Source organism: Dunckerocampus dactyliophorus, chromosome 19 (assembly GCF_027744805.1).
Source record: "Dunckerocampus dactyliophorus isolate RoL2022-P2 chromosome 19, RoL_Ddac_1.1, whole genome shotgun sequence".
Lineage (NCBI taxonomy): Eukaryota > Metazoa > Chordata > Actinopteri > Syngnathiformes > Syngnathidae > Dunckerocampus > Dunckerocampus dactyliophorus.
This window is the reverse complement of record NC_072837.1, coordinates 13,893,698-13,920,000: the sequence shown is the minus strand read 5'-3', so window position 1 is coordinate 13,920,000 and position 26,303 is coordinate 13,893,698. Positions and strand designations below refer to the sequence as shown.

Here is a 26,303-nt window from a genome sequence, read left to right as displayed (position 1 = left end):
TGTTTTGTGACTTTTGTGGCTTGGTGAAGGAGGAACGCGTGTCCAAGCAAAAAAGTGGGCTTGTCGAGGAGGCAGGAAGTGATGCAGCTGCTGAGCAGGTAAACCTTCAACGTTTCTGCCATGTAGAATCCACAGAACATCAAGTAATAGCAGTACTGATTCCACTCAATAATAATTAAAGCCTTTTCTTCTGATGTCAGTCTTTAGTTCTTGAGGTTCTGTTCCCCTTTCCTTCCTTTGCAGATGTCCACAGATGAGCTGCTACCAGAGGAAAAGTTGGATTCTTTACGTCCTTCCGATTCCAACAGTTTGTCAGACGAGCTGAAAGTTCCTGGGTGCACGGAGGAACCACCTTCTGCCGCCGCAGAGTTACAATGTAAGCCGTCAAGTAGCGGCGAGTCGTCTGAAGACGAAGACGGCGACCAAGGCAGCAGCATCCTTCCCTCGTCCGTCCTGGACAAAGCGGGCGTCATTGCTCAGCACTTCAGCAGCATCAAGCGAGGTGTTCTGGTCCAAGACGACATCGGCTCACTCGGGCCTTCTTCGCGGGTGCCCATGGCGGTCGAGCACATTGGACCACCTTCGCAGCTCAACAGCATCGACTCGGATCTGAGTGACGTCTCGGCCTCCACCGATTTGACGCTGTTGTCTCCTCGAGGGGATGCAGGACAAGGTGTCCCGCAGAGGCGAGACTCTGTCCTCTCCAGCCAGGACCAGCTTCTCATTGGCAAGATCAGGACTTACTACGATAACGCTGGGAACCGGGATGCCAGCTTCCGCCTCCAGCGTAGGGAGAGTCTAACGTACATCCCAGCAGGCCTGGTGAAGACCTCCATCAGCCGCCTCAACAGCTCACAGACGAGCTCCTCACCACCCGCTGTAGACCAACCGCCACTGACACCAAATTCACCGTCAGGCCTTCCAGGTCTTGTGTTCTCCAGTGACTGTTTGGACACTCAGAGTCAAGAAGATCCTAAAGGTTCTGGGTCGACCACAAGAGGATTCTTCAGGTCTGGATCTCAGAGCATAGAAAAGTTCAGACCTTCCTCTGAAATGGTCCAAGTCTGGCAGGTGATGGAGCAGCATCTCGCTGAGACGTCGTCCCTTTCTGAAGTCAAAAACCGAAGATTTCAGGAGGACGGTGGAGCGTCAGTCCTCGGCGCCATCACAGAAGAGTCCTCCAATCCTTCATCCCTCAAGCACAAAACCAACGACCCGACCCAGACAGGAAGTCCGACCAATCCTCCCATCGCCGTCAGAGCTCAGCTTCTTCAGCTCACGGCAGAAACAGCAGATGAGGACGACAAAGCGGAGAACAAGGTCCGCCATCTTGCTCGTCAGTACAGCCAGCGGATCAAAACGGTCCAACCTCTCGTCCGACAGCGAAGTTACGGAAGCCTGATGAAAGGAAACAAGTTGACCTGCGTCGTGGAGGAAAGCTCAGGTAGAAGCTACGCTGTAAAGGTCTTGACTAGCACGGCTAACGTCCGTATTAGCATGACATCAACTCCGTTTATAAGATGAGCCTATAAACACCACACAACATGAGTACATTTCAATCAGAGTTTCTTTTTCTTCGCCGTCCTAGTGTCTTCATGTCTCAGGTGCCTTTTGGCGTCGCCAACATGTTTTTAATTGGAGCATCAATACACTCGAACAGGGGTGTCAAACTCGTGCCATGGAGGGCCGAGACACTGCAGGTTTTCTTTCCAGCCAGTCACTAAAGCAGGTGATTTTAATGATCAACACCTTCAGTTTGAGGGAAGGAGCTCATCAATTAAATCACCTGCTGAAGAAACCGGTTGGAGAGAAAACCTGCAGCAGCTCGGCCCTCCAGGGCACGAGTTTGACACATGTGCACTACCGCTTATGTCTGCAACGCGTCTATGCGGACCAACTCATCAAGTACATCATCATCTTAATACCAAAGAGTGGCCGCTTAAGTCGACGTCTACACACGTGGTCAACCGCTTTTGTCAACATAAAATGTGAAAGCCAAAGGAGTCGTTCATAAGGAGCATCAGTCCGCTGTATTATTGTTAACGTCATTATTATCACTAATGATACTTATGAATTATTTGGCAGGTCGACCCAATTTGAGTCTTGGAACTGTTCCTCCTACAAGCCCTGTAGATCAGGTCCGGTCCGTGAGTCCTGACCCAGCTGGCGCCTCTCCGGGTCGGACTTGCTCCCGCAGTCCTGTCAGTGTTCCTCAGCGCACCGAAGGCTTCAACTGGCCCGACGTGCGAGAACTGCGGTCCAAGTACTCTGACCAGAGTGGCTCCACCTTAGAGCAGAAGTTTGACGTTGGCCCTCGGGAGCGTTTCTGCTCCTCCTCCGGTGATGTCAGTGATGCGCCGTCCCAGCAGTTGTACAACAGCCGGACCACTGGCCGCCACGAGACCTACAAACGACTCCACAGAACAAATTCTCTGGACCCTCGGCTTGCAGCACCGCACGTGAGTGAGATGTCGGAGCTCCGAAGCCAGCAGGACGCCAACGACAGCGATGACCACGTCTCAGTCCAGGTGCCGCTATTTGTCACGGGGAAGCTTTCACCAGAAGAACCATCGCCGCCTGCAAGTGCCAGCAAAGACGAAGACGACCTTTACGTTCAGATACGCTCGCCAACCAGCCGGGAGAAGATCTCCATCATGGCCGTCATAGACCGTTGCCGGGCTTACCGGGAATCTGACGAGTACAAAGAAAGGAGCGAGTCGCTGAAGTCCACTTCGTGCTCCGGCGACGACTGCCAACGAGCGAGCACCGCCTCGGGACAGAACTCGGTGAAAAGTCTCAGAGAAAAGTTCCAGAACCTCAACTCCTAAAATCCTCTTTGTTGCCGACATGTCATGTGACGCGTGAAGGGTCACGTGATCATCTGGAAGCGTCTCCATAACGACAGCAACAATTCACAAAGAAAAGATCATTTTATTTTCATATGCAAATGAGATGCAAATTTTGATAACTCTTTCCTACTTTTACTTTGCTGTAACATTCATCCACTGTATAAATACACATGTATATTACACTACATATTTGTACCATACACTATGTATTTATACTGAACTGCACAAAATATTTATACTAAACATGATATATTTATACTATACATGATATATTTATACCATACACTACACTACACTATACACTACAGTAGTTCCACTACCGTATACTGTATATTTATACTGTGTGTATATATAGTGTATAACATCTAAACTATGCATTTGTATTATTATTCACTATATTTGTATTATAAACTGTTATACTATATACAGTTTGTAGTACAAATTTATACCATATGGTATATATTTATACTATACACTATTTTTACTATGCAGTATACCATACATTATATACTAAAAACTATATACTGTATTTATACTCTTTTATCCGCTACGTATTTGTATTATACACAATTTATTTATACTTTACAATACGATTTACAGTATATTTATACTACACTACAATGACCTGCCTCCAACAAGTGTGCCATGACTGTCGCGAGCACGCACGCGCAGTCTTAAGGTGTTGATGTGAATGACGTCACTACGGGTCGTGCACGCGGTTCTGCTAGCACCTGGAAGCTGAGCTAAAGGCACGTGTGGCTTCGGACGTGTGACGTCAACAAAAATGTGCACAGCGGCTGTGCGCGCGTCCAAGTCTTCCTCGCGACGCAACCCTGCGTGCGTGTGAGCGCGTGCGCGTGTTGCAGCAGGTTGATCAAGAGATTTGTCAAGAACCGTCAGTCACCCCGGAAACCACCGTGTCTTCACAATAAAAGCATGGACATTTGAAAAAGGGAGGCGGGGTGGCGAAACACAAGTAAGAAATGGTAGTTTAGCTTTTAATTTGTTTTTTTTTAGGAATGTCCGTACATGTATAAAAGCTGGAAGTCTGCCTGATAGAGCAACAGCTTTCTCCTCGAATATTTTATTTGGAAGGGAAAGCCATGTGACTTCCTTTGCGGGCTTAACGCACTGTAACTTGACGTAGCGGGTGTCGTCTAGTGCGTCAGGAGCAGACAGATGCCAGAGCATCATTATCATCATCACGGGGCTCCCTTCCCGCCCGGACCACAGCGTCGACCACACTCGTAGCTCCCCCCAGCGCGCCTTGTCAGTCCGATTCGGATCGACGTGGGCTTCGGCTGCATCCATTGGTCCCGAGGTGAGAGGAGTGAGGGGCGGCCAGGGCGTGGAGGGGGAGGGGCTTGTGTAGCTGTCCACCGCCGGTTCGTCTCAGTCCGGTCCGGGTATGTGTCACCTGGTAATGCCTACACGATGTGATCTCTGGGTGGGGCTCGGTTGAGGTGGGCTGAAACGTGAAAACTATGACGTCACAGAGGTGAAGGGCATCATGTGATCTGTCACTTCCCAGAATGCTCTGGGGCCCCCCCTCAGCGGGCCTGACAATATGAGCGTGACGTCATGGTTCCTGGTCAGCAGCTCTGGCAGTCGCCACCGACTTCCCAAGGAGATGATCTTTGTGGGCCGGGAGGACTGCGAGCTGATGCTGCAGGTGAGTCAGGTGACCTGATGACTTCCTGTCTGTCCATGGATGATGACGTGTCCGTGTGGCGGCAGTCTCGCAGCGTGGACAAACAGCACGCCGTCATCAACTACAACGCCACGACGGATGAGCACCTGGTCAAGGACTTGGGCAGCTTGAATGGGGTGAGTCACGTGATGTCCTCACCGCGAGGAAGCAGGCGCTCGTTCACGTCGTTTGTTTCTTGCAGACGTTTGTCAACGACCTGAGGATTCCCGATCAGACGTACATGACGCTCAAAGTCTCCGACATCATCCGCTTCGGATATGATATCCTTAACACTCGCTCGCTACCTGTGTGGACTTTCCCCCCGTTCTTTCCTTTTTTTAAATAACATTTTATTTATCTACTGTATATATGTATGTATTTATTTATGTAACATTTATTGTTATTTATTTATTTTTTAGTTTATTTCATTTATTTATTTTATTTATTTTTCACCGAACTTTCCTTAACGGCCATGCACATTCTCACGTCTACCTTCTGGAAAAGAGTCAACACAAAGTCCCCGAAGAAGCTCTCAAGGTCAGTTGGAGGCGTGGCCAACTCGTGGTTAGCAAATAGACACGTAAGGTTGTACGAGTATGCCAATGACATCACTTCCTGTCATCCGCTGTAAAATAGTACACTTCAGTAAGTATACTGTGTAAAATGTGTATTATTTTGTACGCGCCTGCAAATGCACCATCTTGCTAATGCTAATGCTAACAAAGACAAGTCCTTGTGAAGGTGAGGCTCACCCCCTCTTTGACAAGACGAAAGGATTTCTCTCGTGAGTGTGAGCGCCCCTGTCGTTGCAGCATGAGAAGTACACCAGCCAGCTACAGATGAGCCTCAAGAGGGCGGAGCTGGAGGAAGACACCAAGGTGGAGAAGAACCCGACTACCAAGAGTCTGACACAGGGTACGTAACCTGCTGAGAACAGGCAGGGTAACTTCCTTGTTGACATACCTCACCTTCTCATATGCCACAGAGGCTCCGGCTCCCCGGCCCACGCCCCTCTACGGGCAGCCGTCGTGGTGGGGAGAGGAGGATTATGGGAGTCCATCTGAGAGCAGAGACGAACCTCATCCAGGTAAAGTCCTAGAACCTTCGAGAACTGTGAGCTCAGCTGAAATCCTAACTTTGTGGTCAGAGATGCAGAAAGAATCCTCCTCCGTGGATTTTCCCGGAAGTCTCTCGGATCCCCAAAGCAAGACCCTTATCCCATCATATCAGCGCGAGGCCAGCTACTTCGAGATCCCCACTAAGGACTTGCAACTTCCCAAGGCCGTCGAGGCGGAGCTGCAAGAAATCCCCACCAAGGACACAGACACGCCCCCTGCTCCGCCTCCCAGCGAAACACCGCCTGTGGTTCAGAGCCACGCCTCCTTCACCATCGAGTTTGATGACTGCAGTCCCGGCAAGATTAAGATCAAAGATCATGTGACTAAGTTCTCCTCCCGCCAGAGGAAGAATTTGCCCCCCACGAAGATGCGGCCCACAACCGCCACACCCGCAGATGTGATGTCATCGGAGAGCAAGGTGGCGGATTGGCTGGTGCACAGCGACGTCAGCATGATGAGACGGCGCCCGACGTGCGACGACGTTTACAGCACCAAGAGCGACCTCGCCATGAACATCAAGATGCTCAAAGGTCAGAGTTGAAAGCTAGCAGTTAGCTTGGCAAACGCTAATGCTAGCATAGCATAACATGTCCTGTGTGCAGGTCATCACCATGACGATGGAACTCAGAGTGACTCGGAGGACCCGGTGCTCAAAGGACGTAGGAGTAAGTCCCAGCACTCCGTTGACTCTCGCTACTGCGTCCAACTTGAGGCATCCCCGGCGCCCCCCATGATGCTGGAGCAACCACTGTGCCCCAGCCCCCCTCAGCCCCGATCCCCTGCCACAGACCCTCCAAAGCCCCCCGAGCACCTCAGCCAGCAGGCCTTCATCATCGAGTTCTTTGACGACAACCCACGCAAGAAACGCTCGCAGTCTTTCACTCACAACCCCGCCCACACGGACTCTTACTCCACCCTGAAGGCCAAGCTGGAGCGGCGCAAAGGTGGCGAGAGGCCGGCGTCAGTGCACGGCCACGTGCCCCCTACCCAGCAGGCCTCGGCCCCCTTCAAGGGTCACGCCCACGCAGGGCCCCAGAGATCGAGCTCTCTGAAGAGGGAAAAGGGAGAGACGGAGTCAGCTTCATCTAGCTCCACCTCGCGCTGTACGTCGGCCATCTTTGTTCGACCTTTCGGCAGCGTTGGGAAGAAGTCAACGCTTGCTCAGGAGTTTGCTGTGGAATTGTTGAAGGATGCTTGTCAACAGGACTCCTACCTTGCCGGGGACATTATCTCGCCTCCGCCCATGTCTGCACCACCGGTGATGGTGACGCCTCCTCTTCCTCCTTCACCAAAAGAACCTTCAGCCACGGCCAAAGTGGCCAACGTCGCCCACCCCGCTCTGCCTCCGGCATTCATGAAAGCCTCCCTCGCCTCCGACAGTCTCAACCGGATCGGCCCTCCCCGGCCTTCCTCAGGCTCCGTGCTTCTGCCCCTGGGAGGTCCAGGGGGAGACCCCAAAGGGTATCAGAGGTCGTCGAGGAACGAAGAGGATGACAGCGTAAGTGAGGCTGGCACGTACACTATCGACACCGACGGCCAAGACCAGGAGGTGGAAGAAGCTCGCAACATGATAGACCAGGTGACCTCACTGGAGTGTTTTCATGAGCGATGTGAACGTTAAACATCTCCTTTCTGCAGGTGTTTGGTGTCCTCGACTCGCCCGAGTATGCCGGGCTGACCCCGGGAACTTTCAGACCTGTGATAGATGAAGACCAGGATGAGCATGCTAACATTGCTAGCCATGCTAGCGCTGCAGAAATGTTGCATGACTTGAGTGCCCCTCCAATGTGCCCTTTACAGGTAAACACAGTGTAGCGCTTAAGCTGGCATGATTCCTCCTCGCTTTCCACGAGTCTTCATCACTCTTCTTTTTGTAGGTTCCCCCTGCTGGTCTGGAAGGACCAAAGTGGGTTTCCCGTTGGGCTAGTCTAGCAGATGGTTATGTTCAACCTGCTTCCACACCTCCTCAAAGTCAAGAAGGTTCTTTTCTTTTTTTTCAACATTTCCTTGTTTGCGTGTTGGATCTCTTCATGGTTTGAACACTGAAGAAGGATTCTTAACTTTTGTTCTTCAGACCTTCAGATCTTCTCATACTTAAATAGCACATTTAATTTGTAGGGTGGAACGCTACGCCACGGCACACTGCTTATCCACTTGTCCTTGTCCTTTTATGTATTTCACCGGAAAGGCCAAGTGTGCCAAACAGACTTTAACCATGGAAGAGGCTTTTCAAGCTCAGGCTTCCCACGAGCCGTGATGTTTACGTCCCCCTTTAGGATGCCAAATGTACACTTCCTGTCCCTCACTTTTAAAGTGTACCGTGTGGGAAATCGGTACGTGTCCGTCGGTAACGGAAAAATGCGATGAGGAATGCACATACCGTTCCACCCTAATTATTGATATTGCTAATATTATATATTAGCAACATTATAATATTCACACTTAAATGTTTCAGGTCATCAAACAAATAGAAATATTAGTCAATGACAACACAACTGAACACAAAATGCAGTTTTGAAAACTTTCTATTAAGGGACAAAAAAAAAAATCCAAACCTACATGGCCCTGTGTGAAAAACAGGTTAAAAAACACTTAAAACGTAATTTAACTGAGATTAATTGAGATCTATCAGTCTGGAGAAGATTATAAAGATATTTCTAAAGTTTTGGGACTCCAGCGAACCACAGTGAGAGCCATTATACACAAATGGCAATAACATGGAACAGTGGTGAACCTTCCCAGGAGTGGCCGGACAACCAAAATTACCCCAAGAGTGCAGCGACTACTCATCCAAGAGGTCACAAAAGACCCCACAACAACATCCAAAGAACTTGAGGCCTCACTTGCCTCAGTCAAGGTCAGTGTTCATGGCTCCACCATAGGAAAAACACTGGGCGAAAACAACCTGCATGGCAGAGTTGAAAACCACTGCTAAACAAAAAAAAGATTAAGGCTCGTCTCAATTTTGCTACAAAACATCTTGATGATCCCCAAGACCTTTGGGAAACAAAAGTTGGACCTTTTGGAAGGTGTGTGTCCCATTACAGCTGGTGTAAAAGTAATGCCGCATTTCAGAAAAAGAACGTCATACCAACAGTAAAATATGGTGGTGGCAGTGTGATGGGTTGGGGTTGTTTTGCTGCTTCAGGACCTGCAAGACTTGCTGTGATAAATGGAAACATGAATTCTGTCCTACCAAAAAATCCTGAAGGAAAATGTCTGTCCATCTGTCCGTGTCCTCAAGCTGAAACCATTTTGGGTTCTGCTGCAATGACAATGATTCAAAACACACCAGCAAGTCCACCTCTAAATGAATAAAGAAAATCAAAATGAAGACTTTGGAGTGGCGATCTAGAAACTGCATTTTGTGTTCAGTTGTGTTGTCATTGACTAATATTTTAAATTTGTTTGATGATCTGAAACATTTAAGTGTGACAGACATGCACAAAATAAGAAATCAGGAAGGGGGCCATTGTACCATTGTATATATTATTACTCATATTGCTATATGATGCCCTGCGATTGGCTGGCGACCAGTCCAGGATGTACCCCGCCTGTCGCCCGAAGTCAGCTGGGTTAGGCTCCAGCATACCCCCGCGACCCTAATGAGGAGAAGCAGCATAGAAAATGGATGGATGGATATTTCTATATGATGTTTATTTGCTGTGCTGCATTTAGGGACTGAAGCTGAAAGTTTGTTCAATATGTGGCATCTTGTAGACTTGCAGACCCTCAGCCAGCAAGTGGAAGGTTGCAGCTTGGAGAACCTGGAGTCCTCGGAGTCCAACCGCGGCTCTCGGACGAGAAGGCGACTGCCTCAAGTTCCCCCCGAAAAGTTAGATGGTGCTATCCCCAACCTCCTTATTCGTCGAGATGGGGACCATATGGACAGAGGTCCTCAGGGTAACTTGTCTGTCCAGGATGAAGTGGATCCCGACAGTCTGAGTGATGCCAGTCGCTCCGAGGATGCACCCGTTTCAAAGCAAACAAACAAGGATCAAGCTAGGTTCAGTTCTTGCACGGGTCAAGAGAAATTGTCGTCATCCACAAAATCCACCATCTTCTATATCGGTTCTGGAGAAATTCCAACCAAACCCGACCCAGCCAGATTCCCAGTGCAGTTTGAGAGGCCCCCAGACCCCCACATGAAAAGTCCCCCAACCACCATACTGATCCGACACCTGAGCAGCCATGAAGGCCAAAGGGGGGGCATCAAACCAAACAGCTCTGCACCAAACCTCCAAACACAGGACAAGGATTGTGTTCCCACAAAGGAGTTGTTGTCCCTCGTACGTCAGGAGAGTTTCACCAAAGATGGGCCGACTGACAACGTCTGCATCAAGAAACTTCCACACATTTCCAGTCACCCGTCCATCAGAGACATGGAACAGAGGAAGTTCACGGACATGGAGTCCTTCCTTCAGGAGACAAAATCTCCTGGCTCTGGGCAGAGCTCCAAGAAAGGCGGCTCGTCCAGCCACATGGACGATTCGCTTTCTGGCGAGTCCGATGTGGACACGGCGAGCACTGTGAGCCAGGTGAGTAGCAAAAACGCTTCTGCCAGTTCAGCTTTGAAAAAACGTCCCAAGACCAATGACCAAAAACAGACGACGTCCTCAAGTCAGGAAAAGGGACGGAAGCTCACCGCCCGTGAGCGACTTTCAGAGAAACGGCGAAACCAGACGGCCGTGAATGCGACCAACAAGGCGGAAGCAGCAAAACGCTTGCAGATGCGCCGCAGTTCTGGAAACCGTGGATCTCTAGATCTGTCTGAGAGCCAGCAAGCTTCTGACCAGGAAATCCAAACACCTAGTCGGAGTAAAAAGCTCATCTACCCACTTCAAAAAGAGGACATTGGAAAAATGTCCAAAACAGGAAATGTGCAGGTTCTAACTCGCTCCAACAGCCTGTCCGCACCGCGTCCCACTCGAGCGTCAATGTTGCGTCGAGCGCGCCTGGGAGAGGCCTCAGACAATGAAGGTGCGGAGACTGACAGGGCCTCTCAAAGTTCTGACCATGTTGCTGCTGCACCAAAAACATCCCAGGAGGTGAAAAAACTGTCCAGGCTGGACATTTTGGCGCTTCCGAGGAAGAGGACGGGTTCTTTTACGGCTCCCAGCAGCAATGAGACCTCCTCCACAAGCCGGTCTGGTTTCTCTGGTCGGAGCACCGACGTGACTCTAACCACCAGGAAGTCCTCAGCAGGCGACACCCGCCAGACTGCGAGCAAAGTGGGAGTTCCGGGGAAAAACTCATCGAACCGCTCAAGCGGAACCAAGTACCCCAACAGTGGTGAGTCTCATGTCTCATTTGCTGACTTGTTTCTCGGTCTCCTGACTCGGTCAGTCCTCTTGGGTTCTGAGCTGGGACCGACTAAGCTAGGTAGCTTGTCTTGCACTAGATGTCTAAAGAGGACCACTTAGACCCCGAAAACAGAAACTTTGTTGGCATTTTTCCAGGGGTCCATTCCAACTTCTCCTCTTCATCTGAGGAAGACTACAAGAGCAGCGGTACATCTCTGAAAACTAAACGCCCCACGCAGACGCCTCGGACCAGCAGGACAGCCACAGGCCGCTCCAAGTCTGTCTCCCTGGAGACGGAGGAGGATGAGGACCGGAGCGACCCGTACCAGAACTGGTCCACACACAGTGCGGAGATTGCCAAGTATGCAAAGATGGCTGACATACGATTGTTATGATCAGGCATGGGACTAACGTGGGTTTCCTCCCCAGGCTCAGTCACGACCTGGCCAAGGACTTGGCCATTTTGGCCAAAGAAATCCACGATGTAGCCGGCGATGGAGACCCAAACGGTGCCTCTGGGGACATGACGCCTGCGTCGCCCGGCTCACGTCCTGACACGTCAGCCATGTCTGCCAGAGAGGAGGTGGGACACAATGTATAAAAAAATCAACAGAATGCTTTTTCATGTCACATCTGTGTTGTCTTTCCAGCTGGTCCAACTCATTCCAGAGGCCGCTTTAAACTTCCAGAAGGTTCCAACGGGTTCTGCTCCCGTCCCGGAACTGGACGCAAACATGAATGAGGTCACAGTTTGATTGATATTGATCGTTTATTAGGATAACCGATACTACTGTAGATACAAATACAAATGTTGGTTGGGTCAGGATGGGCGGTGTCTTTCAGCCTGTCAATCATGTTCCAGGCCACACAGAGTTTGAGTCCGCTGTCACAACTGTCGCATGCCATCCGGGACAACACCGAGCAACTGGCCGCCAAAATCAAGTGAGAAGCATCTTCTGCACAACGTCAGCCACGGCCCTCATTGGTCCCAGTTGTGTGTGTGTGTGTGTGTGTTCCATTAAAAGTAGTCACTGTGCATGTTTGCCTTCAGGGTGGTCTTCCACAACAAAGCGGACGTGTTGGAGGAGATGGACAAGAAGATGGATGCTGACAAGGAAGTTCCTGTCCTGAAAGGCTCCAATCAGGTTGTGGCAGGCCTTCATGAAGCAAATAACGATGGTCAGCAGGTCATGTGACATGTTGGTGTCATGTTGCAGGAGATCACATCCATCGTGACAGAACTCAGAAGAGTCCAAAGGCAGCTGGAAGGTAAAGTAAGATCGGTGACATGAAGAATGAAAGAAACACTTGATGTTTCATTGTTGCGTGTCCGCAGTCATCAACTGGGTCGTGGATCCGGCCGGGAGTCTTCAGTCCCTCAGTCAAAGTCCTCGGATGTCCTCGAAGGAAAAAAAAGCTGCCAGCAAACAAAATGGCGTCTCTCAGAAAGCAACACGTCACATGCCGTGAGAAGTTCCCAATATTGTGCACATGCTAACTCTCACAAATAGATCAGTATGCTAATTAGTTGATAGAAAACACAGCACAGGGTTTGACGTGCATGGGCCGGAGCCCTTTGCTGTGTGACAATGTATGCTGATGACACTTGAGCTTTTATTGTGAAAACCACGTGAGCAAGTTGTAGTTATGTGACGCTTGGTGCTCAGACCATGTGGCGTTATATTTTATGAATGTTTATGATGAAGAGATGCCTCTTCGTCTCGTGGCTTCACTTCTTCACATCCGTAGTTGGAAAAATGTTTGGAAAAAAGCTGATTGGCTGAAGGTCAAACGCCTCACAGCGGTCACAAAACGAGGAGCGTTCAGATGTACTGATGACATCTGAAGCGGCACAGGAAAAGATCATTTTGTCTGCTTGTCATCTCATGATTGCTATGGCAGCATCCCGCTTATAAACCACGCCCTCTAGCTGCTGATTGGTGTTCGATGACCTGAAGGCTGTTACCTTTGAATGAAATAAGAATGTTAATTTCTAATAAAACAAGATTTAATGTGGCAACAAAATGTTTTTATGTCATGACATACACGTCCAGCAGGGGGCAGTGTCACCATCACACCAACGTGCGTGTGTGTGCGTGCGTTTGTCAATTAGAGAAGCTTTTCATCGATGACACGACACAAACAGCGGTTCAATATCATGATTGATCACGATGTTGTTCAGGGAATGAACAAGGACAAAAGTAAACAGGGAAAGAAGCGAAGGAGGAGGAGGATCAAGTCAAAAGGTGTCATGTTATTTCGAGGGATCTTCTTTCGATCACATGACACTACCTGCAGTTGGCCCCCGCCTCTTCGGTGTATACAAGCTGCTGGATCCATTTTGTAGTCTTAAATACCTGGAGGTTTGGAGTTTTTTCACCTCGAGACATTAAAGAAGACCTTGTGTGCTCACGTGAGTTAACACTTCAAATTAAAAACCATTCATCACTTCCTGTCTTTCTATTTTAAAACTCATTGCGTGACAGTCTGTTTAGCTCCGCCTACAGGGATGAAGTGTAAATGACGCAGCTAAGTTAGCACCCATGCTAATGCTAACAGGACGTCAATAATATCGTGGGTTAATTTTTTTTAACAATATCTTTATTAGTTTTTCACAAGTTTTTTGAAAGACAAAGAAAACACACTCATGACACTATGCACATTACACAACTCCACATGGTGTAGGTTACTGTGCTTAATATTGTCCAGTCAAGGTTTCCACATATCTTCAAATTCCCTGCCCTCCCCCGAGTAACATAAGTCAATTTTCCAATATGACGTAGCTTGTCATTTCCTTTATCCATAGATGTATTGATGGTACATCCATTTTTTCCAGAATAGTGCAATCAGTCTCTTGCCCTGCAGGAGTCAAAAGTCCATCAAGGTCGATTATTTAAACAAACCACACAATCTTTTGCATAGATCCCCAATACAAAAGATGTTGCTTGGTGAGGTACATTGATTCTAACGATTTTGGACATGGTCTGGCCCACTCCTTCCAATATGTTTGTAATTTAGGACATTCCCAAATAGCAAAATAGGGTACCTCGTTCTTCTACACACAGATGTTACAGGTGTTATATAAGTCCTCATCAACCACTTGTATTGTTGTTACCTCATTTGGGTTAAATTTTTAATGATGTTTGAGACGCTATTTGCACGTCCAGGTCAGGCATAGATGTAGCATCCACCTGAGATACAGGTGTAGCAGCAACCTGAGACACAGGTGTAGCGTCCACATCAGGCACAGGTGTAGCATTCACCAGAGGCACAGGTGTGGCATCCATTGTGAACATTCAGGAAGCGCTGCCATGGAGGAGAAGCCAGAAGGAGAAGGAAGGAGGAGGCTACCCAGGTTGAAGATCACTAGAAGGTTCTGGAAGAACAGCAGACAGCAGGACCACCCTGCAGGTCAGAACCTGTACAGCATAAAGTAGACCAGTCAGAACCACAGCAAGAACAAGAAAAAGAAAACACCAGAGAAGCTCTTGACAGGAGATCTGTGCTCTTTTCATCATGACCTTGATGCAGAGGAGACAGAATCAGAGGAGACCAGCAGGAAGTTTACGGTCATCGAGGGAGATCTTGAGGAGACCAGCAGGAAGTTGACGAACATGGACGCAGAGCTTGATGAGACCAGCAGGAAGTTGGTAACCAGGGAGGAGGAGCTCTTCAGTCAAGACCCTCCCAGTGAGGAGGACGAGGATCAACTCCAGCGTGACCTGGAGACCCTGAAGTTGCACATTCTGATGGTTGTCAACCGCACCTTCAACTCTTCGTCCTCAGTGGAGCCCAATGCCCTGAAGAGCGCTGTGGCCGCCATGCAGCTGCAGGAGGCGCAGGACCGGCGGTGGGCGGGTCGCCCTGTGGGGCGTGTCCCAATGTGGCGTCCTCAGAAATGTCTCAGCGCTCACAACATGCTGCTAGCCAAAGTGGTGGAGTCCAGGCTGGCCAAGGCTGCCGAGGATGAGTTGAGCGGCACTGACGGACTCTCGTCTCCCTTGAAGAGGCAGGTGAGCGTGTGACATCACTTTCTGTCCAGCATTTTATTATTATCATTAGAATTATTATCATTATTCATACTAATATTAATTTTATATGTGTGAATGCTAAAAATAATTATTTAATATAATAATATTCCAAAAATATTTCCACATTTTACAGAATTTTCCATGACGGTTCTCCCACCGCTGCACATTCCTCCCACATTCCAAAAACATGCATGCTCGGTTAAGTGGCGACTCTAAATTGCCCATAGGTATGAATGTGAGTGTGAATGGTTGGTTGTCTATATGTGCCCTGCGATTGACTGGCGACCAGTCTGGGGTGTACTCCGCCTTTCGCCCAGAGTCAGCTGGGATAGGCTTCAGCATACCCACGGCCCGAGTGACGATAAGCGGCATAGAAGATGGATGGAATTCTCCCACTGAAAATGAATAGACAAGTTTTTAGTTCCTTATTTCTATACACATTCAAATCATTCCTTCATCAAACATTCAACTCTGTCAGGATATTCAGACAAACTATTTTTCACATCCCTATAATTCTCACTTTCTTGCCATGTAGCACTTTTTCCCCCCTTTTGGACTTCAGCTCTTCTTGACCTTTGCCTATTTCTGGATTCGCCGGGCATACCTGATGATTGCCTCATCTTCCTCTGGTCTCATTTCTGACATGTTAAGCTGATGTCTGTATGACCTAGCTTCTTTGGAAGCTTTATATCGTCTTGTGATGGTCTGTGTAATTATTATTTATTATTATTAATTAATTATTATTCATATTAGTACTATGATCATTTTTATTACTATCCAGACATTTTTTTTCTGCATATCTGGAGTAGAGTCGTGTGGTCAGCAGCCTAAGCAGAGACTTCCTTCTCCCTGCCACTTCGCCCCATTCCTCCCGGGGAATCCCGAAGCATTCCCAGGCGAGTTGAGAGACATCGTCTCTCCAGCGTATCCTGAGTCTTCCCCAAGGCTTCCTGCCGGTGGGGCATATCCTGCTGGTCGGACGTCTTGGAGGCATCCTGACCAGATGCTGAAGTCCCCTTATTTGGCAGCTCTACTACGAGTTCCTCCTGGATGACAGAATCCCCATCTCTAAGGGAGAGGCCTACAGAGGACACTCATTTGAGCCGTGAGTGAACCGCTCGAATCAGGCGGTCCGATACCCCATACTCTCAGAGTACCCCCCCACAGAATTCCTTAGTCGAATGCCTTCTCCAAGACCATAAATTACATGTGGACTGGTTAAGCAAACTCCCATGCACCCTTAAGGACCCTGACAAGAGTATAGAGCTGATCCACAGTTCCACGATCAGGATGAAAAACACACCGTTCCTCCTGAATCTGAGGTTCAACCATCTAGTGCAGTGATCCCCAACCCCCGGGCCGCGGCCCGTTACCAGGCCGTGGGTGATTTGGTACTGGGCCACAGAGAAAGAAAAAATTCCCATTATTTCATTTTTTTTTTGCTGTTTTATTTTGAAAAGTGGCCGGATTCACTCTGTTACAGCCGCCTCACTTGACGCATGTCCATTGTGCGTGTGCTAACTTTAACTCATGCCGCATAGATAGACTACTACTGTATTTTTACCATTTTTCTTTCACCTCATATTTGGTCTCAAATGCTGATACTATGTGGGAATGCATAAAGGTAAGTTTTGATGACTTATTGAGTGCTAATGTGCACATTTGTCTCAAGTTTATTCATGCTAGCGTACTGGCTTTTACCACACACGTCAAACAGCGATGTAATAATCTCTCTGGAAAAACTTGGCTTGAACTTCAACTGGTGGATGGTTGGGTCGGCATTCATTTTGTGCTTTTAATTTGATGTTATTCATGTCTTAGTTTTACACAATACATAATAAATAAGATAAATTAGATCGCTATAATGTACGGGGGACCATGATGATTTGACCATGATGTCACCATGGAAAGCATGTGTGCCTGTACTCGTGTACAGGTGTGTCGCATGGGTAAGCGTGTCAAGGAGGACCTGCTGAGGGTGTCACAGCTGGTTCAGGACTGTTACGGCACAGACGTGGACGTGGTCAACGTGTACGCTGGCTTGTGTCATGGTTGTTTCTCGGCTCGACTGACCCAAATGACCTCTGCTGGACTGGAAGCAGACGACTCTGCCTACCTGCTCTTCTGGGCCAACTGCTACTATCCACAGTGAGGACATACCCCCTTTCTTCCTTCACCACACCTTTTTCAAGTTGTTGCTTCTTTGTTTGGATTGTCTGTGTCTGTCTGTGTGTGTGTGTGTGTGTGTGTGTGTGTCTAGAGAAATACTAGAGCATGAAGACCTGCGCAGGAGCATAAAAACTTCTTGTCTAGGGGCTCTCCTGCCAAAGGAGGTGGTGCAGGACCTGGAGGAGCAGTACATGAAGAGGAAGGAAGTGAGGATACATCTTCTGATGAAATAGAAAGTCAGCAGCTTGACTTTTCTTCTGTTTTCTTACCAAGCACCAGATGGACATGTGGCTGCACAACATCCTGCACAGAGAAGAAGACAACTGGTCCAAGGACGAGACACCAGAAATCATCGACAACTACTACTTCTCTCCACTGGCCATCAATGTCATTCAGGTCACACTCGCGACTCGTTGCCTGTGTCACAGGCATGACTTGTGACTTGGTGATGTGGGTGTTTTTCAGGTGATAGACGGATCCCTGAAGGAGTGCAGCAGTCTAATCAATGATGACAGAACATCTCAGAAGGTCACTGCTCACCTGGAGAGCTTCCTTGGCTGGTAGATCATGTTCACGACCACTTGACTGACATCCATCTGTGAGGACATGCGTGACAACAAGATGTGTTTCAGGTACAAGAAGAGTGTGGAGAAGCTGGTGAAGAGAAGTGATCAAAGTGTATCAGCAATGATGAAAGCTCACTTGGCTTGTGAGGAGCAACTCAGGTGAGATGATCATTAAGATTAATCATTAATTGATCATTAATGATTGATTAAGATATTGGTCATGAGTGATCATTGCAAAGCTTTTCCAACCCTCTACAAAGCTTGCAAGTTCTGGTGAGGAGGTTAAAGTTCACTGACACAAACAAATGGAAATTAAAGTTATTACCTTCACTCATATCCACTTGATGATTAATGAATGTTTTATTGATGATTAGTTAATTGCTGATTGATGGATGGTTGATTAATTGTTGATTTATGGTTAATGGATGGTTAATTGGTGGTCTAGTGGTTAGCATGTTGGCCACACAGTCACAGTCAGGAGATCGGGAAGGGATCTGTGTTCGAATCTCCGTTGGGCATTTCTGTGTGGAGTTTGCATGTTCTCCCCGTGCGTGCGTGGGTTTTCTCCGGGTACTCTGGTTTCCTCCCACATTCCAAAAACATGTATGTTAGGTTAATTGGCCACTCTAAATTGTCCATAGGAATGAATGTGAGTGTGAATGGTGGTTTGTCTATATGTGCCCTGCGATTGGCTGGCGACCAGTCCAGGGTGTACCCCGCCTCTCGCCCAAAGTCAGCTGGGATAGGCTCCATCATACCCCCGCGACCCAAATGAGGAGAAGCGGCATAGAAAATGCATGTATGGTTAATTGATGGTGACCAGTTAATTGATGGATGGTTAAGGGTGCGATGTCGTGATCCACTCTTCAGAATCGGGATCGGCTGCCGATCTGCTGTATTTTGAAAATCGGATAAAGTCGGTTTCCGCCACAACATTGGGCCGATGCGGTTGCTGTATAACGTTCGTAACTCTGGGCCACATTCCAACATCGTAGGTGCGGTAATGCGCCTCAGAGCTGGTTGCCACTCGACTCCAGCCCTCCGCAAGAAGAAGAAAACGCAACACCACCATGCAGACATGTCCGCGGTGGTGAAGTTAGTTTCACGTTGGATATTGGGCTCCGTGCCTACAGTGGTAGTTCCTGCTTACTGTGCCCGGACTGCTGTGTCATGGTGCAGGGAGCTCGTACGGGAAGTGCCGCTCTAACTGGTGGTTGTTTATACTAGGAACCATCAATAAATTACTATTGCATTCACAAGCTTTTGTTAAAAAAAATGTCATATATTCTAAATCACACCACAAATTGATATATAAGCATGTCAAATGATTAGTCCTACCTAAAAGTATTTTGCATGTCCATTTTTTTCCAATTGTATCTTTTATTAGATCTTTTATTGGCTTAGAGAACTGACTCACAGAAGCTTGTTACAAAAACCAAACAATATTGTTGGTCATGCTGTGTGATAAAGAAACTTCAGCAATACTTTGGTTGCATTATTTGCTTTGAAGAACTATTTTCATAACCGTATTCAATTGGCAACAAAAGCTTATTATAAAAAAAAAAAAAGGATTGGTACCAGATCAGCAAGACTATTAAAAAAAAAATCAAATCGGAAGCCAAAAAATGTGGATCTGGATATCCCTAGTTAATGGCTGATTGATGGGTGGTTAATTGATGAGTGGTTAATGGATGGTTAATGGGTGATTAATGGATGGCTAATGGATGGTTAATGGGTGATTGATAGACTGTTAATTGAATGATTGATGGATGGTGAATTGATGATTGATCAAATGCCTATGCTGAGCTGTGACCTCCTCAGAGATTACGTCAGAGGTCAAACAGGAAGTGTGACAGCAGAGCAAAGACATCGCTGTGAGGACATTTTGGATGCACTGAGGGATAGTGGGTACTCCCGTTTCACTCGCCCCATTCACCAACAACTGAAAGTATGGACACCTGCTTTTGTGTCACTGTGTGCACTTGAAAAACACTTATTTATGTGTGTGTGTGTGTGTGTGTGTGTGTACTTCAGGTGTATTATAAACAGCTGTGGACTTCCGGTTGGTTGGACGGGTCACTTCCTGTCGTAGACTCGTTGTTGGACTCTTTGTATGAACACTTGGCTGATCTGGCTGACATGAAACCTTCCTGCAGACAGGTCAGTGTCTCCTGTCTGTCACCTGTCTGTCTCCTCTCTGTCTGTCTCTCACTTGTCTTTCTGCAGCGTTTGCTGTGTGTCCTCCATGAGGATACGGTAGTTCAATATTTGAAGAGGATGATGAAGAGCAGGATGAAGAGCAGGAGGCAGCAGGTGGACGGAGCTCAGCGGATGACCGAAGACGCCCAAAAGATGAATGACTTCTTCAGTGCGGTGGTGAGACGCCATTATGCCTCCTTGTGTTTAGGTTAAGTTATTTAAGCTCCGCCTTCTGCTACATTGCGGCCGCGGTTAGGGCTGTAGCGGGTTGTTGCGGCTCGGAACGATGCTCTGCAATGTGGCCGAGATCCTTCGACTACACGATCCAGGGAGTGTTCGGCTGGAGATGGTTGCCTTTGCCATGAAGTTCCCCGACCTCAGGTTTGCCCGGCTCCTCTTCCAATTGGCTCACCTGTCGCCTTGTGGTTAAACAGGAAGTCACAGTGGATCTGTGTCATGTGTGAACACACCTGGTGTGTGTGTGTGTTCCCCTCAGTGACATCCTGCTGTCGTCGCTGCTCACCCTCAAATCAGACCTCTCGGCGGATGATGCCCGCTCCATCAGGCGCAGTTTGGAGGAGGTCCGCCCCTTTCGTACCTCCACCAGTCAGAGCTCAGTGTTGTTCTCCAAGCTCAAAGTCCAATGGGTCAGTGACAGGCAAGCTCACTTGGACAAGAACCACTCTGACTGATGCAACCCCCAACCCACCCCCCCACGGAACCCCCCCTCCCATAAAAGTCTGTCTCAGGTCCAGTGTGCACGTGTGTGTGCAGAAAGAAGGCTTGCAAGCGTTTGGTGTTTCACATACTTTATTTGGGATGTTTCAGCGGTCCAAACAGGAACTAAAAAATTGTGGCGGTGTTAGCAGTCTAGTGGCTCACTAATGTCCCGTAGGACTCATTCAGGTTACAGTGACGTTTGGGGATGTGGGGTGAGAGTGCATGAGAGGGAGGTGTCAGAGGTGAAAGGTTAAAGTGCAGTTCACTTTTGCTCGGGCATCAGGTCATCGATGGCGTCTCCGGACTCGAGACGTTTCTCCATTTCGACCAGCAGGTTGACTCCGTCCACCACCATCTGGACCAGCTCCACCTCAGAGAAACCCAACCGGTCGGCGTTGGAGATGTCAAAGACTCCGCCCACCGCTGCAGTGTCCACACCCCCTGTAGAGACAAGAAGACGACGACTTGAGACCAAACAAGGGCTAGAGCAGACCAACAGGTCCCGACAAAGGTTCTACCTGTCCCTCTCTTCTGCAGCCTCAGACGTTTCAGAATCTCTCCGAAGAGCTCATGCTTGCTGAGGTTGGGAAGTTTCACGTGGACCCCGGCCCGCAGACCCGTTCCCAGGTTGGACGGGCAGGTGAGGACATAGCCCAGGTGCTCATTCCACATGAACTCGTGACCTCGCTCCTTGAACAGGTCCTCAATCTGCACAAGCACCACTTTCCGGTAACTGTCTTGCCTATGTGCAAACAGGAAGTAAAAGTTGTGCTGCTGACCTTGGTGAGTCCAGTGCAGAAGCGTGAGAAGACGTCCCTCATGTTGCCGCCTTTCTGCATGCTGATGACCCGCAGGTGGTCTTCCTCGTTGACCCAAACCAGGAAGGTCTTGTTGTCATTGTGCCTGCAAGAGGACGGACGAGCATCATCTTCTGCAACAGTTTGCCTTAACTGAGTCTCCACCGTGCGAATTAGACAAAACCGGTTCTGACCAGATCCCGCGGCCGTCGGGCCAATCACGGGCCATGCCAGATGATAGCAGCAGCGGCGAGACGGGCTTGTCGAACAGGAAGTGGTCATCAATCAGCTGCTGCTGCTCCTCCTCAGTCATGTTCTTCAGGGCGTAGTAACGACCTTTTAAGTCGCCATCGAGGGCGTCCAGACCTGCACGAGGTCAGAGGTTACACATGGAGAACGTTGTCTTTGTTTTTTTTCCACATATTTCGTACATGTTTACATGTTTGTTTGTTATAATATTAAATACAGGTAAGAAATCAGGGCAGGAAATCATTTGGTCAGCTGCCAGCCTTGAGTCTTGATGGTAAAATCTTCCAGTTAATGCAGAGCACCATCTAGTGACCATTCATTTTTACAGTAACATTTATGTGCAACATGGACAAAACCACTTCTATGTCCTAACAGCAGGCAACATTCTTCAAATAAGCTGGCCCAGAAGGGGGCACTGCAGAACCAGGTAAAAATGTTGTAAACTAAAAGTGATGACTGAGGAAGACTAGGAGGCAAACAAACGGAGGATGTGACATCATACTTTCAATGGAAAGGTTCTCGATGGCCCGGCGTTCTCCTCGGCTGCAGTGTGGCGGCAAACAGAAGCCACGGATGCTGCGACCCGTCCGAACCCGAGAACTCAGAACGTAGTTTGGATCCAGATCATCTCCACCCTGAAAGATTATGTCAAGACGAGTATGATCCAAACTTTAATTACTGACTGACAGTATAATTCAATTTTATTATTTAATTATCACAAGAGTAAATGTGATGTACTGCTATGTACATTTTACATGTTCGAAATAAACTAAACCAGGACTCCCAACCACTGGGCCCATTACCGATCCATGGGTGGGGCCGAACCGGACCATGGGAAGCTTTCAGGTGCAATGATAAATTAAAAAAAAATACACTTGTAAATAACTACACAAAATTTTATGTAAATGCATATCAATTTCGGAAATAATGGTCATTTTATTGTAAAAATAATATACAGTTACAAATCCCATAGTTTTGGCATTTATATGTTTGTTGCAAGCGGCGACCCGTCCCACTTTGTTCGACGGTCCCTGAATGCACCATCGTGCGTGTGCTAACTTTCTCTCATGCCGCACAGATACACTACTGTATTTTTACCGTTTTTTTTCATCTCATATTTCGTTTCAAATGCTGATACTATTGGGAATGTATAAAGGTAAGTTTTGATGACCTTATTGAGTGCTAATTTGCACTTGTCTCAAGTTAATCCATGCTAGCACACTGCCTTTTACCACACACGTCAAACAGCGATGTAATCATCTCTGAAAAACAAACTATGGGCTTGTACTGGTGGATGGTGGGTCTGCACTCATTTTGTGTTTTTAATTTGATGTTCATGTCTTAGTGTTATACAATACATAATAAATAAGATAAATTAGATAGCTATGATGTGCTAACTCCCCCCTGGTCCGCAGGAGATTTGTGGGAACACAAGCCGGTCCGTGGGTCAAAAAAGGTTGGGGACCACTAAACTAAACCATTACCATTATATAAGTATATTAGTGTTGACAACAGTCATGTTTTATTACTGTTGGGTGACTTAGTAATGACGTTGTTGACAGTCATGTTTTATTTTTTTACAGTTACATTGTTTTATTATTGTTAGTCATGTCGTAATTGCTAACCTGCAGGTTGTCTGCGTTGAGGTCAGTCTTGTGCTTGTCGTTGGGTTTGTAACCTCCATGGCGGTCTTCGATAACAGGGTCCAACAGGTCCTTGAACACATCGTAAGTCTCCTCGTCTCCAGCGACGCAGCCCACCGTCATGATGAACGGATGACCTGAGATAGTGTCAAAAAAGGTACCGGTAATCATTTGTTTGGTACGTTATGGTAATGGTACAGAAATTGTATTGTATAGTATGGTAATAGTTTGGTAATATGGTATGTATGCTATGCTATGGTAATGTAACTATAATGGTTTGGTAATGTAATGGTATGGTAGTGTGTGACGGTAGCGATAACGGTATTGTATGGTATAGAATGATTGAATATTTTGTTTGCTTTTGATTGGTTGGATCAGCTGACAGGGCCGCCCCAACCACCCAGACCCAGGGTCGAATTAAGAGGCAGAAAGAGGCATAAAGCCTTGGATCCAATTAAAGGTTCTAATCAGGCCACCTCCAAGGTGAGGACGTCACAAGCAGTCAGTTGATTTTGGAGGGGGGTGGGGGCGACGACGTTACCTGGATTGTCCACCCCGGTCTGGATGACGTCATCCAGGGTGAAGCCGCTGGGCGTCTCCTTGTCGCGCAGGTGAGCGTACATTTCGGGCGTGAGCACCTTGGCCATGTGGTTGTTGTGCTGGCTTAGGTCCGGGTACTCCTGCTCGGCGGAGTAGTTCATCTTCAGCTTGTTGCTCCCGAAAGGCATGATGATGCTACGTCACAAGAACACAAACAATCAATCACATCCACCTGATCGATCTGCCAAGGTCACACGGAATGGACGTGCTTCTGCAGTGACGCAGCAGACTGCTTTTAACCCATCACACGCCGGTCACCTTCACCTCGTGACCGCGCACGGATTGGCTGCTTCTCCCGTGCACATTCACGCCTCACGCAATTGACTGCGTCGCGTGCATGCAGGGAAAAGAAGATTAAACCCCTATCGTTTGGAAATTATAGATTCAACTGGACCGCTTTGACATTTGCTGACTGCGCAACACCTGCACACGGACATGCGCAGCTCTCCGATGCGTGAACAAGCAGTAGATAAAGAAGAAATAGTAATGAAATCATGAAATTACAGTAAACAAGCCGTAAACAACTGGTCTTTGTTCAGACAGCCCCCCTAGGCGTGTGACGTCATACGTAGGGGTGCACACAGCAGGATGCATTCACTGAAGTGTTGCAGGATTGATCAGGTGATTGATGCTGGTCAGCGGTTCTTACCTGTGGTTCCGGTCGAGTGTTGTGGTCTCAAGCGGGTCCGGTTCTGCTGCGGCGGATTAAAGCGCGTTCATCTTTTTATAACCGCCCCTTGCACCTCATTGGCTCCTATTTACAGTCCATTCATTCAATTGGACAGGAAGCTGCTGCAGGTCACGTGACATGGCACTTGTTATGCAGACGACGAAGACCCAAGGATGAGTCGGAACCATCTCGGTTGTGTTTTGACTGCATTTTGCTTCTGGCTCACCACGGAAACCCTTTATTTATACACACGCCTCCATGGTAGCACCAGCCCATCATCATCATCATCACCACCGCCATCCTTCCTCGTCTGACTCCACCCCTTCTTCCATTTTTTATTGACACATCAAAACTCTCCACTGCTCAGCTGACCCCCACAGAGCCAATCACAGCCCTTCTCACCCTCCTATTGGCTGCGGCCAGCAGCTGTACTGCACCTGGGAGGACTCAATGATTGATTCAGTCTCAATCGATCGATTATTCAGTCGCATTGATCAGTCCAAATGCTTATTCAGGGAGAGGACAGGAGGTGTTGACCTCAGACCTGTATGCACCATGTGAATGTTAATCCAGTTTGAAGAAAAGAAACCTCCTGTTCCTGCTCTCCTCAATATGCAAATGTACCCTCAAGTTAAGTGCGTGTGTGTGTGCGTGTTACGTAAGAGTGACTTAATATGCTGCTAATAGTCTGTTTGAGCCAATAAAAGACATAAGCTTCTTTGGGAGGAGGAAGAGGAGGAGGAGACTGAAGTTGGTCCATAGTGATGGACGAAGGAAGAGGATGATGATGATGAGGAAGAAAGTTTTTGTGTGTACTCACAGCATCAACATGTCATTGTCTCCTTTGTTGTGATTGGTTGCTCGTGTGTTATGTAACAGTGTGTCACAGATGCATTGTGGGACATTTACACAGCATCAGTCTGACCTCATTTCATGCATCGCCATGACAACCAGCCAGCAGCTAACACACACACACACACACTTACACACCTACACACACACACACACACACACACATAGATTTAGTGACAGTCCGGCTCTATGATGATGATTGGCTGGAGGAAGGAAGGAGTCAAGGAGACGAGGGGTGGTGTGAAGGAGGAGGACATAAGGACAAAGAGCAGTGAAGAGAGAAAGGGGGAGGGCCTTCAGAGAACCTGGGTGGGGGTGTAATCTGGGACACAGGATCACGTGACCGTTACCAGGACAACAGGCTGGTCACTGATAGGCTACTGCTGGATGAGCTGTAATGCTACAAATGGCCACTAGGGGAACAGAAACTAAAGCCATCCATCCACTTTCTATGCCTCTTATCCTAATTTGGGTCGCGGGGGTATGCTGGAGCCTATCCCAGCTGACTTCGGGCAAGAGGCGGGGTACACCCAGGACTGGTCGCCAGCCAATCAAGGGCACATATAGACAGACAATCAATCATTCACTCACATTCATACGTGTGGACAATTTAGAGTCACCAATTAACCTAACATGCATGTTTTTGGAATGGGGAGGAAACTGGAGTACCCGGAGAAAGACCAACCCCCGCACGGGGAGAACATGCAAACTCCACACAGAACTGCCCAAGCGGAGATTCAAACCCAGGTCTTCCCGATCTCCTGACATGCTAACCACTCAGACGTGCGGCCCTACACAAACTAAATGTTTATTATTTTTGAGAGAAATGTGGTGAGAAAAAAAGCAA

General features: G+C 48.1%; 4 protein-coding genes across 9 annotated transcripts in view; 3 read left to right on the top strand and 1 right to left on the bottom strand.

Moving 5' to 3' along the window:
- Positions 1 to 3,110, top strand: part of LOC129172117 (pleckstrin homology domain-containing family G member 3) — a 10,837-nt gene extending 7,727 nt beyond the window's left edge. For all 4 annotated transcript variants that reach the window (XM_054761538.1, XM_054761540.1, XM_054761539.1 and 1 more), the window contains 3 exons: positions 30 to 98; positions 244 to 1,444; positions 2,086 to 3,110. In XM_054761538.1, the coding sequence (XP_054617513.1) occupies positions 30 to 98; positions 244 to 1,444; positions 2,086 to 2,828 (2,013 nt within the window). In that variant the 3' untranslated portion in view covers positions 2,829 to 3,110. The remainder of the gene's footprint in view (positions 1 to 29; positions 99 to 243; positions 1,445 to 2,085) is intronic.
- Positions 3,111 to 3,925: 815 nt separating this feature from the next.
- Positions 3,926 to 12,976, top strand: cep170bb (centrosomal protein 170Bb). Its single transcript, XM_054760940.1, has 18 exons — positions 3,926 to 4,269; positions 4,381 to 4,521; positions 4,587 to 4,676; positions 4,742 to 4,822; positions 5,020 to 5,076; positions 5,352 to 5,454; positions 5,525 to 6,187; positions 6,260 to 7,236; positions 7,296 to 7,457; positions 7,535 to 7,637; positions 9,378 to 10,949; positions 11,117 to 11,321; positions 11,390 to 11,543; positions 11,611 to 11,703; positions 11,823 to 11,902; positions 12,012 to 12,105; positions 12,178 to 12,229; positions 12,297 to 12,976. Exons 1-18 carry the CDS (start codon positions 4,258 to 4,260, stop codon positions 12,428 to 12,430), a joined length of 4,773 nt encoding a protein of 1,590 aa, XP_054616915.1. The 5' UTR covers positions 3,926 to 4,257; the 3' UTR covers positions 12,431 to 12,976.
- A 207-nt stretch (positions 12,977 to 13,183) lies between these two features.
- On the top strand, positions 13,184 to 22,952 carry tnfaip2a (tumor necrosis factor, alpha-induced protein 2a). Of its 3 annotated transcripts, none has more exons than XM_054760942.1 (13): positions 13,184 to 13,373; positions 14,261 to 14,371; positions 14,492 to 14,973; positions 16,928 to 17,139; positions 17,252 to 17,366; positions 17,434 to 17,556; positions 17,626 to 17,720; positions 17,793 to 17,885; positions 19,548 to 19,674; positions 19,761 to 19,886; positions 19,953 to 20,102; positions 20,182 to 20,306; positions 20,422 to 22,951. In XM_054760942.1, exons 2-13 carry the CDS (start codon positions 14,272 to 14,274, stop codon positions 20,615 to 20,617), a joined length of 1,944 nt encoding a protein of 647 aa, XP_054616917.1. In that variant the 5' UTR covers positions 13,184 to 13,373; positions 14,261 to 14,271; the 3' UTR covers positions 20,618 to 22,951. The 3 variants fall into 3 exon arrangements, with proteins under 3 accessions (XP_054616917.1, XP_054616916.1, XP_054616918.1); XM_054760941.1 differs by having other exon boundaries at positions 14,235 to 14,371; XM_054760943.1 differs by having other exon boundaries at positions 13,184 to 14,371; positions 17,440 to 17,556; positions 20,422 to 22,952.
- Positions 20,718 to 24,743, bottom strand: ckbb (creatine kinase, brain b). Its single transcript, XM_054760945.1, has 8 exons — positions 24,584 to 24,743; positions 23,876 to 24,069; positions 23,317 to 23,471; positions 22,194 to 22,326; positions 21,637 to 21,808; positions 21,425 to 21,548; positions 21,164 to 21,353; positions 20,718 to 21,086 (listed from the first exon to the last, which is right to left on the bottom strand). The coding sequence occupies exons 2-8, from the start codon at positions 24,060 to 24,062 to the stop codon at positions 20,908 to 20,910; spliced, it is 1,140 nt and encodes a 379-aa protein (XP_054616920.1). The 5' UTR covers positions 24,063 to 24,069; positions 24,584 to 24,743; the 3' UTR covers positions 20,718 to 20,907.
- Positions 24,744 to 26,303: the final 1,560 nt, after the last annotated feature.